Here is a 14259-nt window from a genome sequence, read left to right on the forward strand (position 1 = left end):
CTCTGATATATAAAACAAACAAAAAATCTTTAATATATAGTGACATGGTTTTGTTGCTTTTCTTTTAAGAAACAAATTGCAGAAGTATAGACCCGGGTAGAAAAATACACTCTCACAGCTCCTCCAAGCAGCCTGTGACCCCTGCAGTTACCAGCAACAGGCACAAAGCTTCCACACTGAGTAAGCCTTGTTCTCTTTAAAACATGGATTCACATTTGCGTAACAGTTTAATGCATGGTTAGAAATACAGCTTCCCTTCTTGGTAGTGGGCCCAGTTATTCCACGACACTAATACCAGCAGAGACCCAGTGAAAACCTCATCTTGGTGATCCTCCTGGGCATTCCCGTGGCTCCACGGCTTGTCTCACTGGCCAGCACCTCCCCTGTGGCAGCTCCATGCGTCCTGGGGGCTGGATCCCCACCCAGTGGTGTCTCACTCTGTCGTGTACTCTGGAGATGTGCTGTGGCCCCTTGTACAAAATGAGAAACTCAGACACACGGAGGAAGCTACTCCGAAAAGGCTACTCTGCCCAAGAAATAGTTTCAAAGGGAAAATAAGTTTCTTTTCACTTAATTAATGCAGCTGGGCTGCGCCAAATCCCTCTGACCTTAACAGATCAAGACGGTTCTGCTGATGGCCAGCAGGTGGTGCTGGATCATGCAGAAAGCAGCAGTGGAATTCATGCTTAGAAAACCTGGAAAATACTCTTTGTTTGCAGGAGACTCATTTGGCCAAAGTTTGTTCTCAAAGCATAAATGTAATGTTTTCTCCCTGACATTGGATTTAAGCTGAAGACATACTTCATATAAAATTTAATTGACTCAAACATGAATAAACTTCTAAAAGTTTAAAGGAAAGGGACAATGAATTTAATATTTGTTAAAACCATTATGTTCATATGACTCAAAAGCAAGAGAACCCCTGCCTCTGACCATGACGTTAGGAATGGAGGTCAGGATGTGCTCATCAACTGACAGGAAGAGCTGGCTGCTGTGGGGGCAGAGGTAACTCTGTCCCGGTGCCTGAGGCCCCTTGTCCACCACCTCTGCAGGAAACACTCGGAAACCTCCCCGAAGGACAAGCTGGGAGCACGCAGCTCGCAGTCGCCTCTGGCAGTGCCTGCCTCACCTTCACTCTGCTTCCTGAGACGGTGGTGCCTATTGCTGTAGGGACCCACATGCCCGTGGGGGTCTGGACTGGTGTGCATGCTGCTGCTGGACCTGGCACAGGCCTGGCCCCTCGGTCCTCTTGGGGAAGTCCTGTGCAGGTCAGCAGAAACCGCGCAGCATAAAGGGCATCTTCACGTGAGCCGAGTTAAAAAACGTGAACTTCAAAAGCTTACTTTAAAAAAATGAAGTACTTTTGAAATTTAAAAACTAATTATTTCTGTACTCAGATCTTTCAGAGGAGCTGGAACCTGCATGGGGGCCTGGCCTGGGGTGTGCCTGTGTCTGTTAAGTTGTGGGGCAAAATTCTATAAAATAGTGCCGAGCTGACACAGAGAAGAGGGCTACGCCTGTGACCAAGGAGGAAGGGACACAAGCTGTCCTCATTTTAAGTTGGCATACATTTTTAGCGTATTCCTGCTAGGAATTTCACGTCTGAAATCACAGTGCCTCCCAGGGCCACCGGCTCCCACAGTCCCTGCATGGGACCGGCAGCACTTGCCTCACCCAGCCTCTGGGCCTATAGTGTGACGGCTGGCCCGAGCTCCTCCACCCCGCCTTGCGGCAGGACCAGGCTGTGGCGGGGGTCCGCCTTCAGGGAGCAGAGAAGTCTGTGGATGCTGCCGTGGCTCTCCCGGCCCGGGCTGTGCAGCGCCAGGTCCCGCTGCAGCCTGTGGGCGAGGCTGCTGCCATGGGCCCGAGACAGGCTGCCTGAAGGTGTGCCCTGCATCTTGGAGACACTCTGAGGCTCTAAGGTGCCCTCAATGACGATGTCAGCTTCCTCGTGGCTCTCCATCTCATGGGGTGGAAGTTCTGCAGCACGTGGACCACTGGCAGGCTGTGGTGGCTGGCAGTGCTGTCCGTGGACTGGCCAGAGCTGCCGGACGTGCGGCTGCTGCGGACGACATGGTTCCTCTGGTTGGCGGGCTTGACAGTGACGATGAGGTGGTGGCTGTTGGCGATCCTCATGTCTGTGACCTGGTCCAGCGTCTTCCCCGCCACCTCAATCCCGTTTACCTCCAGGACTTCGTCATTCACGGCCCGCAGTCCAGTGCTCTCTGCAAGGCCCCCCGGGACCATGCGGGAAATGAAGATGCCTGGAACCTTCTCCAGCCCATGGGGGTGACCCGGCCGCTGGTGCCGTCGCCGATGTAGAAGCCCAGAGGCTTTTGGCCGCCATGTCTGTACAGCCTCACGCGGCGGTGCGTCTCGGGGAGGTCCACGTCGATGAAGGAGGACACGGGCCGAAAGTCAGGGGGCAGGCTGACGTCGAGGTGGGCCCGACGGCGAGGCCCTCCTCCCCCAGGGTCACCAGCACCTTCTTCTTCCTGGAGAGGGTGCCAGCCCCAAAGCTGTAGCGGTCTGCCTCTTCTCGCTTCTGGACGAAGAGCCTGAGCTGGGCGCTGGAGACGGCCTTGCGGAAGTTGTCGTCGTGGTCGATGGGAAGAGGTCGCCGTGCGCCTGGGCACGGCCGATGGTCACCTCGGTGTTGGAGAGGTGGTGGGTGTGCACCACCAGCTGGAGAAATCTTCAGACTGGCCCGGCTCGTGGCGGTTCCAGGAGAATCTCCGGAATTCAGCCCCAAACTTGCTCTTGACTTGCACCGCGCTGCAGTCGTAGGAGCGCAGGGTCTGGGACTTGTGAAAACTCCGGGTCACGGTTTCGGCCCGATCAGTCTCGTTTCGCCCTCAAAGCTCAGGGGCCGCAGAAAGACTCTTGGAGGCGACGCCCCCAGCCGTGGGCCCGGCTCCGGCTCCGGCTCTGGCCCCGGGTGGCCTGGTGTGCGGTGGCCGGAGCTCCATTTATTTCTTGATTCTATTTGCATGTGTCTATCCTTATGCTAGCGCTTATGGGTGTTTTTTTTCCCCCCAGTGCTGGGGATCAAATCATGCCAGGTGAGTGCTCTACCAGTAAGCTATATCCCCAGCTCCACCACACTGTATTTTTTATATTGCAATACTGGGTGTTATGGTTTGGTGTGAGGTGTCCCCCACAAGCTCATGTGTGGGACAATACAAGAGCTTAGAGGTGAAAAGATGGGTTATGAGAGGTAGGATGTGCTGGAGGAGGAGGGTCTTTGGAGCATGCCTTTAGGGTATATATATATTTTTTCTTGGTGAGAGAAGACTCTCTTTCTCTGCTTCCTGGTGTGATATCCTGAGCTGCCTTCCTCTGTCATACCTTTCTACCATAATGTTACGCCTCACCTTGGGCTATGAGGGATGCAGCTGGCTGTCAGTGGACTAAGACCTCTGAAACCATGAGCCCCCAAATAAACTTTTCCTCCTTAAAATTGTTCTTTCCAGGTCTTTTGGTCACAACATCAAAAAAGCTGACTAAAATATTGGGGACTGAACCCAGGGCACTCTACCATTGAGCTACATCCCTAGTCATTTTTATTCTGAGATAAGGTCTGGCTAAATTGCTGAGGCTGTCCTCGAAATTGTGATCTTCCTGACTCAGCCTCCCAAGTAGCTGGGTTCAAAGGCATGTGCCACTGAGCCTCGCCCCTTTACTGTTATACTGACACAATGGGAATTGAACCTAGAATCTCATGCATGCTAAGCAAGCACTGTATCACTGTGCTTTATCTCCAATCCCCATACTGTTTTAAATGGAAACTTTGTAATAATTTTTGAAATTGTGAAGTGCAAACCCTTCAACTTTGTTCTTTTTCCAGACTTTTTTGGATATTCTGAGTCTCTTGAAATTCCATGTGATTTGAGGATTGGCTTTTCCATTACTGCAGAAAAGACCATCAGAATTTTGTGGGGTTTTTTTTTGGATATTTTTTGTTGTATTACAATTGTACATAATAGTGAGATTCATTGTTATGCACTCATACTTGCACACAACATAACAACACAGTTTGGCCAATATCCTTCCCCATTATTTCCCCTTTCCCTACCTTCGGCCATCAGAATTTGACAGTATTGGCCTTGTGTCTATAGATCACTATGAGTAGTGAGCCTTCTAATCCAGGGACTTTTATTATTTCTTTTCTGTCTTTTTAGAGAATGTGGTTATTACAATTTTTCCATTTTAAAATTTCTGTTTATTTTCAAGTCTGCTATGTTGAGCTTGGCTTTTCTTTAAGTAAGTAGAGCTAGTTGATCATCTTTGTTTGATAGCTGCACTGTCCCAAATCTTTGCAGGACTTTTCTGTTACCTATTATCTTTGCTAGTTCCTTGTTATTGTGTCATTTTTCCTCGTGTGTCTGCAACCTGGACATGCCGGGTTTCTGTTCTCACGACTAAAAGGCTCAGGGGTCACTCCAGTTAAACTGGGCTGACTGGGCTGCACAAAATAACCACACAAGAGACACAAATACCTTTCTCTTTGGTGTCGCTGTGACAGCTCCTCTGACCTTAAGGGTCCGCAGAAAGAGAGACATCAAAAGCAGACTCTGACCTCTTTTATTGAGGAGAAGTTATTTAAATGAGGCCAGGGGTCAGGTTTCAGGGGGCTGAGTCTATCTTTTTTTTTTTTTTTAAATATTTATTTATTTATTTTTTAGTTTTCGGTGGACACAACATCTTTGTTTGTATGTGGTGCTGAGGATCGAACCCGGGTCACACGCATGCCAGGCGAGCACGCTACCGCTTGAGCCACATCCCCAGCCCCTGAGTCTATCTTCATGATGTGCACTGTCAGCAGGTTGACTGACACCTGGGTAGGCCACCCCCAAGGGCACAGTAAGAGAAGGGGACACACACAAGGAACTTCCATGGAGGATTCTATCCTAAACAGGGCCAGGGGTTATATTACAGGTGAGCATAGCTTCACCCGTGGGGCTGTAGCAAGACACACCCATGCACGAGACACTGACCCTTGCACCCAAGAAGGGTGCCACATTTCTGTGACTGAGAGCCTCAGCACCCAGCCGGGGAGTGTAACTCAGTCACGTGTAAGGTTGGCCTCCCAAATGGATATTTATTTATTTAAAGAGAGAGAGAGAGAGAGAATTTTTTTTAAATGTTTATTTTTTAGTTATTGGCGGACACAACATCTTTGTTGGTATGTGGTGCTGAGGATCAAACCCGGGCCGCACGCATGCCAGGCAAGCGCGCTACCGCTTGAGCCACATCCCCAGCCCCCCACATGGATATTTAGTGTGAACATTATTTGTAGAAATTATATGAGGTTGGGGCTGGGGATGTGGCTCAAGCGGTAGCGCGCTCGCCTGGCATGCGTGCGGCCCGGGTTCGATCCTCAGCACCACATACCAACAAAGATGTTGTGTCCGCCGAGAACTAAAAAATAAATATTAAAAAATTCTCTCTCTCTCTCTCTCTCTCTCTCTCTCTCTCTCTCTCTCTCTCCCTCCTCTCACTCTTTCTTTAAAAAAAAAAAAAAGAAATTATATGAGGTCTAGAATGGTGGGTTTTTCTTTTGGGGGGGGGTTAACCCAGGGATGGTTAACCAGTGAGCCACATCCTCAGCCCTTTTTATTTTTTGAGACAGGGTCTTACTAAGTAGCTGAGGCTGGCCTCAAACTTGTTATCCTCCTGCCTCTGTCTCTGGAGTCACTGGGATCACAGGCATGGCCACCATGCCTGAGGATGGTACCTTTTTTAAGGATTTCAGTTGGAGGGTTGAGGATGTGGCTCAAGCGGTAGCGCGCTCGCCTGGCATGCGGGCGGCCCGGGTTGGATCCTCAGCACCACATACAAAAAAGATGTTGTGTTCGCCAAATACTAAAAGAAAAATATTAAAATTCTCTCTCTCTCTCACTCTCTCTAAAAAAAAAAAAAAAGGATTTCAGTTGGAAGACTGATGATAGGAACAGTTTGAACCACTCTAAGCCAAGTTCAAAGACTGAAGTTCCTGGATCATCTGTCATACAGACCTAGGCCTCAAACCCATGTGGGGGCTGATCTGTGTTTCATTCACTCTTACCCAGAGGGCAGAGTCGGTTAGGGCTACAACTCTGAGAAGAGGATGGCTGGTCAGACCCCCAGGTATGCGGGCTCCGGCCTTGGTCTGTAGGAATTATGTGTTTGGGATTGGGGTCTACAGACTTCATGATTGTGACAAGCCTGGTGACTAAGAAGTTTCTGTGCAAAGACACAGAATGCCTGGCTGCTAGGTAGTACCTGGTGACTGGGAAACTCCTGTGCAAAAGCACCGGCTGCCTGGCTGCCGTAGCATTGTCCTTCACAAGTCTACCCTGCTTCCCAGACCTGGGTGCCCAGTCTCCTCCCTCTGAAGTAAGAAGACAACTATGCAGGCACTACCTGGTCTCCTGGGGATGCCCCTGTAGAATGGAGGACCTTATCTCAGGTAGGACTCAGGGTTAAAGAAGGACTAATTAGAATACAGTCATGGTAATGAGAGGTGTGTGTTCCTTAATAAACTCCCAGGCAGGGAGGAGCCATACTGCACCCCGGCACTTCTCTCCTCTCTGCTCCTCCTGTCTGTCTGCCTGCACTCTGTGTGACTCTGTCTGTTCTTTTGTGCGCCTCCTCCACAGGTGTTTCTTTATATTGGTCCTCTTTGCCCTGTGAGGCCACAGACCATAGCACAGTGTCCAAGCTGTTTATTATGTCTCCGGTAAAGCAACGTCGAGGGACAGGCTTCCTTCCTGGGTTCTCAGACCTTGTCCTAGATTGCAGCTCTGTGGAACTCTTTGAAGCTTTTATGGTCATGTATATATTTTTAAATAGTTTAGTTCAGCCTCTTTTTTTTTTTTTTTTTTTAGTGTTAACTACGACCCCTGGAATTCCATACACACTGTAGAATCAGCTCTCAAGTCTTGGTGTCTGTCTCTGTTTCTGAATCTCCCTCCTTCCCACATATTCCTTACCTGATGGACTTTTTAAAAATACTTATTTTTTAGCTTTAGGTGGACACAATATCTTTATTTTATTTTTATGTGGTGCTGAGGATTGAACCCAGTGCCTCACGCATGCCAGGGAAGCGCGCTACTACTTGAGCCATATCCCCAGCCCAGCTGATGGAATTTTGATGGAAATTATATTGACTCTGTAGGCAAATTTTGGGACAGTTGATATCTTTATGACATTGAGTTTTCCAATCCATTGGACTAGAGATGTAGCTCAATGGCAAAGAACTTGCCTAGCATGGACAAAGTCCTTCATTCCATTCTCAACCCCCAACCCCATCAAATAGTTTTAATTATTATTAAATTTTACGCAAGTGCTCTACCACCAAGCTACACCCCCAGTCCAGCTTTTAAAAATTAATTTTAAACTTGCAATGATCTGAATTTATCAACTGACCTCAAGAATATAATTATAACTGGGTCTGGTGATGCATGCCTGCAATCCCAGTGGCTCAGGAGGCTGAGGGAGGAGTATCTCAAGTTCAAAGCCAGCCTCAGATACTTAGCAAGCCCCTAAGCAACTTAGAGAGACCCCGTCTCAAAGTTAAAGATTAAAAATGGCTGGGTATGTAGCTCAATGGTTAAGTACCATGGGTTCAATTCCCAGTAACTCCCTCTGCCAAAGTATATATTCTCCCTCTTGTACAGAGAGGCGACACTTATTATGTTTTATCTCTTCTTTCTGTCTTTCCATACTTTGTTCTTATTTATTTAAAATTTTTATTTTTATGCCCCTTTTATTCCAAGACTCACCATGAATATTTGTATTAAACTTCACAGCCACATCACCAATAATTATTTAAATAAGTTTTTCAATACCATATTTTAGAGTTGCATGCATGTTTTCTCCTTCATTCCCATACTGTTGAACACTTACATGTTTAATTTTTTCTATTACAATTCATATTTTGTCATTTCTCCTAAAAATAACATTTTATTTCATTACTGGAAATCAAACCCAGGGTTCTTGCTAAGTGCACTCTCCACCACTGAGCTACAGAGCTACACCGCAGCCCCTGGCCCAGGGAGGAGGCCTCCTGCCCAGGGCACAGGCAGCAAGGCTGCCCCCTGCATGTGTGCCCCTCCTGCATCTGTGCTTTGGGGAGGCTGAGGGCAGACTATCCTCCAGGGCAGAGCTGCCTCTGCAAACAGCTGCCTCTGCAAACACCTGCCAGGGGGCTCACAGGAAGCTGCTGCTGGTCAGATCTTCCATTGCAACCCTCTATGGTATGTGTGGTATTTATGCTGTCATAGCACACATTGGCCAATTGTGTGTGTTTCACGATTTGTGTAGGTGCTTTGAGCTTCTGTTATATTCCCAGCTGTGCCACATTTTCTCTCTGGGGAGCCAAGAGGACCAAACAGTCACTCTACCCACATGAAGTCTCTACATTCAAAGTTTTGCCCTCGGTCTGGTCTGTTTTTGGCAAAGGATGATGCTTCCTTTCCAAAGGGAAAGAGCAGGTCCTAATCACCTGTGTCTGCAGCACCTGCTATGGTCCTCACACCTTGTGGGTTGGTTGGGGTGATCCCTGTGCTTGTTCCTCCCTACCATGTTGTCCTCCATCACTTGCTCTGATAGTGGGCTGGGGATCTGACTGACAAGTCTTCAGAAGCTAGGTGGAGCTGACTGAAGGGGCATTGTATGGCCTATAGGGAGGTTTGGGGGTGTCATCTCCACCCTCTGAAAGTCTTGGACCCCAACTAAACCAAGATCCAGAGCCTGGGGCTAGGACAGAGGATCAGGGAAGAAAATCCTCCCTAGCTTGAAGTCCACCTTAAGGCACAGGGCCCACCTCACCCTCTCACTGTTATCTAATAGTCCTGGGGGAACTCGAAGAGGTGGGGGGCAGGCCAGGAGAGACACTTGAGGCTCAGCACAACCCAGGCTGGGTGCCAGGGACACTCTTGGCATCTCCTTGCTGCCTGACTCAGGGAGAAGTCGCTGGGTCCACTATGTCCCCAGAAGAAGGAAAAAGCCACATGGGGGGGTATGCCACCGTCCCAGGGACTTCAGACTGTTTCACGTCTGGGCTCCAATTGGCACCTGTCTCAAGACTCATTCCTGAGATGGGTTTAAGTGAGAAGCCGATGGAGGAGAAGGGCTCCTCCCTAGGGAACCAAGATTGTGTTCCATGTCTGCATACCAGCATGTGAGGCCTCAGCCTGGATGAGGAAGCAGAGAGGGGTGGGGTCTTGAGGTGAGATTTCAGACCAGACATGAAAGGCTGGGGACTGAGAGGACACTCAGGTGTGGGGCTGGCAGAGGCCCAGGGCCAGAAGGGCTTCTGAAAGATCTGGGTGGTGGCTGATTGATGTAACTCAAGCAGGCCAGGCAGGCTCAGGGCTCTCTTGGGACCTGGAACCGCATCTGAGCAGTCTGGAGGAGTAACGTGGGGCTCAGGAGGTCCTAGGTCTGGGTGGGTGGGAATAAGCCTGGCTGCAAAGAGGGAAACATAATTTTTGGATTTTCATTTTTTTTTCTTGACTTCAAAACTCTACCCCATCTCTCTCTGGTGACCTCAGGGCAAGGAAAGTCCAGGGGCTGCTGAAGAAGGTAGTGTGGGAGCCTCTGTCCTAACATCCAGACACAAACCTATACTCACACTGATATGACAGTCTTACTGTGGGACCCATGTCCCAGGGTCCCCTCCCTACTCTGAGACTAGGAAGTCTGTCCCCCCAACTCCTCCCTGTTGTCACAGTGGAATCGGCCTCTCCAGTTTCTGGTAACTTCATCAGGGCTGCATCATGTTACTAAGGCCAGAGATAACATCTCCCCATGGGTTACCTTCCCTGCCAGGCCCCTGCCGCTGGACCCAGGCTCAGAGGAGGGACCAGGGTGTGGGATGAACTGGGGGTGTGAGGATCTGTCAGGCAGAAGCAGGTTGGCTGGGCTGCTAGCATAGTGTCTGAGAACACTGCCATTTGATCCTGGGATGCCAAGAAAAGGAGAAGGGGGCAGGAGCTGGTAGGCAGCGTGGCAAGGCTGTTGAAGGTCTCCTGATATCTCCAACTGAACCTACTGACAAACCTCCAGGCAGGAAGAGACTCCCAAGGTACTAGAGAATAGGTCCACCTTAACAGGGCAGCCCTGGGCGGGGCTCTCAGGATGCCACTGGCCCAGAGGGCAGCCCAGGACCGTGAGCAGGGCACACACAGCAGCCAACCAGCACTGGATTCCTCATACCCTGTCTGCACCCAGTACCATGATCCAGGGTGCCCAGGCGGGTGGGCCCCTCTGGGGCTGGGATGGGGACGGTGACGATGACTGGGACGGCGCTGTGCTTGGTCTGCTGGCTCTGGCTGTGGTGGCTGCCACAGCACTGGCTTTGCATTGGTTTGGCTCAGGACAGGATCAGGAAGTGGCAGGACCGAAGTCCACAGTCGGGGGGACCCAGTCTACTCAAGAATCCAAGGTCAGTGGTGGCAGCCAGGGAGACAGAGAAGGGCAGAAGAAGCCTCACCCTCCAAGACCCAGTCAGGGGAGCCTTGCTATGTCTGCAGCCCAGGACCCCCTCGTGGGCAGAGTTTTGGCTGTCACAGCTGGACCTCCACTCAGTACTCTTGGAAATGCCACCAGTGGAAGGACCTTGGGAGAGCGGTGTGGTAACACCACCCCAGAAGCCCAGCGGGGTGAAGGAAGGGAGCCTCCCAGGCCAGACACTGCTATCCTGGGTAGGAGCCAAGCAGGGGCGACACCTGCTCCCCTCCTGATCCACTTCACCCTTCGGAGTTCTGGTGGCGAAGCTGAACTGCAGGCGGGGGCAGGTGGTGCCGGTGCTAAGGGGCCAGCTCGCCCGGCCCCTATCCACAGAGAGCAACAGGACACCAACCGCTGGTACCTGCCTGGCTCTCTGGGGACAGTCCGCCGCAGCCGGCGACCTCAGGCCGACGCTGTCTCGGGAGACCGAACCTGCCATCCCCCAAAGCCCGACCCCCTCCGCCTGGGCGCTGCGGTGAGTGTGTGGGATGCTATAGACGCTGCGTCCGCCGCCGCCACGGACGCCCGCTCCCGCAGCCCGGGCGCAGGCTCCCGGTGGTCGGCCTCAGCCCAGGGTCCTGCCCAGCAGGCACTGCCCCCGGCCCAGCCCGCGCTCACGGTTCCTGGGACCAACCGCTCGGAGCGCGGGCGCGAGAAGTGCAGCCCCCAGGCAGCCCCAGCCCAGCCTCTGGGCTCCCAGGGCGAGGCCGGCCAGGTCACCGAGACCAGCGCCCTCGCCCCCCGGGAGGCTGCGGGCGTCCCGGCCCCGACGGAGGGCCGGCCCGGGGTGAGGACAGCGGTCATCCCCACCAGCGACTTCAGCCGCGCCCTGCACTCGGCCGGCGAGTGGCCGGAGGGGCCGCCGTGGGGCTTGTCGCCTGAGGAGGTGCCGGTGGAGTCCTGCGGCGCGCGTCCGGCGGGGGCTGCGGGCCCAGCAGACGGCGGCCCCGGGCTCGACTCCGGGCTGGGCAGAAGGGGAGGAGGGAGGGAGTCCCAGCCGACTCAGGGCTGGGAGCAGGCGGCCGGTGGCCTGGCTGCTGATCTGGAGCCCCAGCCGACCCTGCACCGAGGAAGGCCGACTGTAGAGGACCACAGTGGCGTCCCCTCCACTGGTCGTCCAGCCACGCCCCCGCCTCGGGGCGGGGATCCGGGTCGCCCTTCCCCGAAGGCAAATAGGTCTGGCGTGGGCCTCCTGCCTGCAGCCCCCAGCCCCTCTCCTACAAACTCTCTGCCCCACGGAGTCAGCCAGGATCCTTCTGAGGGTGAAAATGTCAGCGCGGCGCCAGCCTCCTCATCAGACCACGTTTCCACTTCAACTCCAACAGTGATCCGAGCCCCTTCTCCCTCCAGAGCCCCACTCCCAGTGACAAACCCATCACCAGCCGCATCCGCAGCCTCAGCTCCGCCCACAGCCTTAGCCCCTGCCTCGATCCCAGCCTTAGCGGCAGCCTCCACCCCAGGCCCATCCCCGTCACCAACCTTACTCCCAGCCCCTGCCTTAGCTAGTGGGTCAAGCCCTGCGGCTGGAGAGTCCAAAGTGGGTCTCTCCAGGAGCTACCACGAAGGGCAGATTACAAGTAGCTGGGGAAACCTGATTGCCATGGTTCTTAGAAGCCACCCCTTTCCCAGGCAAGAGAAGCCCAAAGGGTGCGCCCTAAGGGCGGTCCCTGTGAGCCCTGCAGGTCCCAGCTCTTTCACCCGTTCTGAACACAGGCCGGGGGCTTCCCAATCTGAAGGGGAAATCCCCAACCTCCAGAATAGGCACCCATCTTCTTTGGGGATTGTCACACAGGCGGGAGGACTGGCCAAGACTCCATGTCAGGCGCAGCCAGTGGGCTTTGAAACCAATGGGAAGCCCACCCCTGGCCCACCTCTAGGCCCAAAAGAAAACAGAACCAAGGAGAAAAGTCTAGACTCACTGCCCTCAGCTGAAGTTCCTGGGGGACACACACAGCCCTCTGTGCAGATGCGGTCTGGCTCTGCACCACCCTCTGCTATGAGGTGGGATTCTCAGCATATCCCCAGACCACGGAAACACAGCATGTGTGAAATAGCCCTGAGCTCTGAGCATCTGGTCAGCCAGGTGGCCCCAGAGCAGCACCAGGGTCAAGTGCTCAGGGAGGAGGCCAGCTCTGCAGGCCGCAGGGGAGTCCTCACAGAGAAGCAGAAAGAGGCCCAAAAACTCATGGTTTTTCTGCAGAGGCCTGGGAGTTGGGGGATGGTCAAGGGATCCCAGAAGCCCCACTTGTGGGCCTTGGAGGCTGCCACAGCTGTTCCACGTCCCCAGCGGCTAGACCTGGGCAGCTGCCTGGAGGTGCTGGCCTTTGCCCAGCAGCATGGGGAGCCTGGCCTAGCCCAGGAGACCTATGCCTTGATGAGCAGCAACCTTCTGCATGTGCTGGGCGACCCGCACCTCTACCGGCAGCTGAGTGGGGCTGATCGGGAGCGCATCCTTAGCCTGCGGACAGGCCAGGGCCAGGCCATGCTGGGGGTCCTTGTACTGCCCAGACTCTACCAGGTGTGCCGTTCCGGGTTCAAGAAGAGCTCTCGTGGTGAGGAATCTCCTGAAGCTCAGACTGCACCCCTGCCTCATCGAACATTCCTCCATGTGTTCAACCCTCAAGAGAACATTTGGCGGCCCCTGACCCAGGTGCCTGAGGAAGCCCCCCTCCGGGGCTGTGGTCTCTGCACCATGCACAACTACCTGTTCCTTGCAGGCGGCATCCGTGGCTCTGGTGCCAAGGCTGTCTGCTCCAAAGAGGTCTTTTGCTACAACCCTCTGACCAACATCTGGAGCCAGGTTCGGCCCATGCAGCAAGCCAGAGCCCAGCTCAAGCTGGTGGCCCTGGACGGGCTGCTGTATGCTATTGGAGGCGAGTGCCTGTACAGCATGGAGCGCTACGACCCACGCACAGATGCCTGGACCTTACGCGCTCCCCTCCCTGCAGGCACCTTCCCTGTGGCCCATGAGGCTGTGGCCTGCCGTGGGGACATCTATGTCACAGGAGGTCACCTCTTCTACCGCCTGCTTAGATACAGTCCTGTGAAGGACTCATGGGATGAGTGCCCCTACAGTGCCAGCCACCGGCGCTCCAGTGACATGGTGGCACTAGGGGGCTTCCTGTACCGCTTCGACCTGCTGCGGGGTGTGGGCGCTGCAGTGATGCGCTACAACACGGTGACGGGTTCCTGGAGCCGTGCTGCCTCCCTGCCACTGCCTGAGGCCATCCCACTCCGTTGTACTGTGTTGGGCAACACCATTTACTGTCTCAACCACCAGGTCACAGCCACCTTTGCAGTCTCTGAGGGGACTGCGCAGTTTCAGGCCAAGGAGCTGCAGCCCTTTCCCCTGGGGAATAAGGGGATCCTCTGTCCATTCATCCTGACTCTGCCCTCCGCGGCCCGGCTGCAGACCTCACTCTGAGTGCCAGTGGAGATTCATCTGGGGTAGTCTGAGGGGGTGTGGGGCGTGGAGATGGGGTTCGGGTCAGGACCTTCTGCCCCAGTTTCTGGGACACTTTTCCTTCTGTTTGTCTCCTGCTGTAAAGGCTGTCACTTATTCTGGAGTGAGAGCCCTGCCACCTCCCTTCTTACCCTCCCCACACCTGCTGGAACCTGCCCCAGGTCCTTACCTGCTTTGGATGCCTCAGCTTGCTCCCAGGCTCCCATCTTCCTGGGAAACTCCTGGGCCCAGAGCTCAGGAAGGAGAGGGACGAAAGCTTATTTGTGCTCCCTGTATTCTGTCAGGTGGAAGTGGAGGCA

General features: G+C 53.6%; 1 protein-coding gene and 1 pseudogene across 2 annotated transcripts; one reads left to right on the forward strand and one right to left on the reverse strand.

Moving 5' to 3' along the window:
* Positions 1-1419: 1419 nt before the first annotated feature.
* LOC308658316 (partitioning defective 6 homolog gamma-like) lies at positions 1420-4085 on the reverse strand (annotated as a pseudogene). The gene is made up of 2 exons: positions 4076-4085; positions 1420-2854 (listed from the first exon to the last, which is right to left on the reverse strand). The product of its transcript is annotated as a partitioning defective 6 homolog gamma-like (transcript).
* A 6137-nt stretch (positions 4086-10222) lies between these two features.
* KLHDC7B (kelch domain containing 7B) lies at positions 10223-13921 on the forward strand (the record flags this gene model as incomplete). The annotated part of the gene is made up of 1 exon (XM_081310873.1): positions 10223-13921. The coding sequence occupies one exon, from the start codon at positions 10223-10225 to the stop codon at positions 13919-13921; it is 3699 nt and encodes a 1232-aa protein (XP_081166999.1).
* Between the last annotated feature and the right edge of the window lie 338 nt (positions 13922-14259).

Source organism: Spermophilus citellus, assembly GCF_964194105.1.
Source record: "Spermophilus citellus genome assembly, chromosome: 10".
NCBI classification, from domain to species: Eukaryota; Metazoa; Chordata; class Mammalia; order Rodentia; family Sciuridae; genus Spermophilus; species Spermophilus citellus.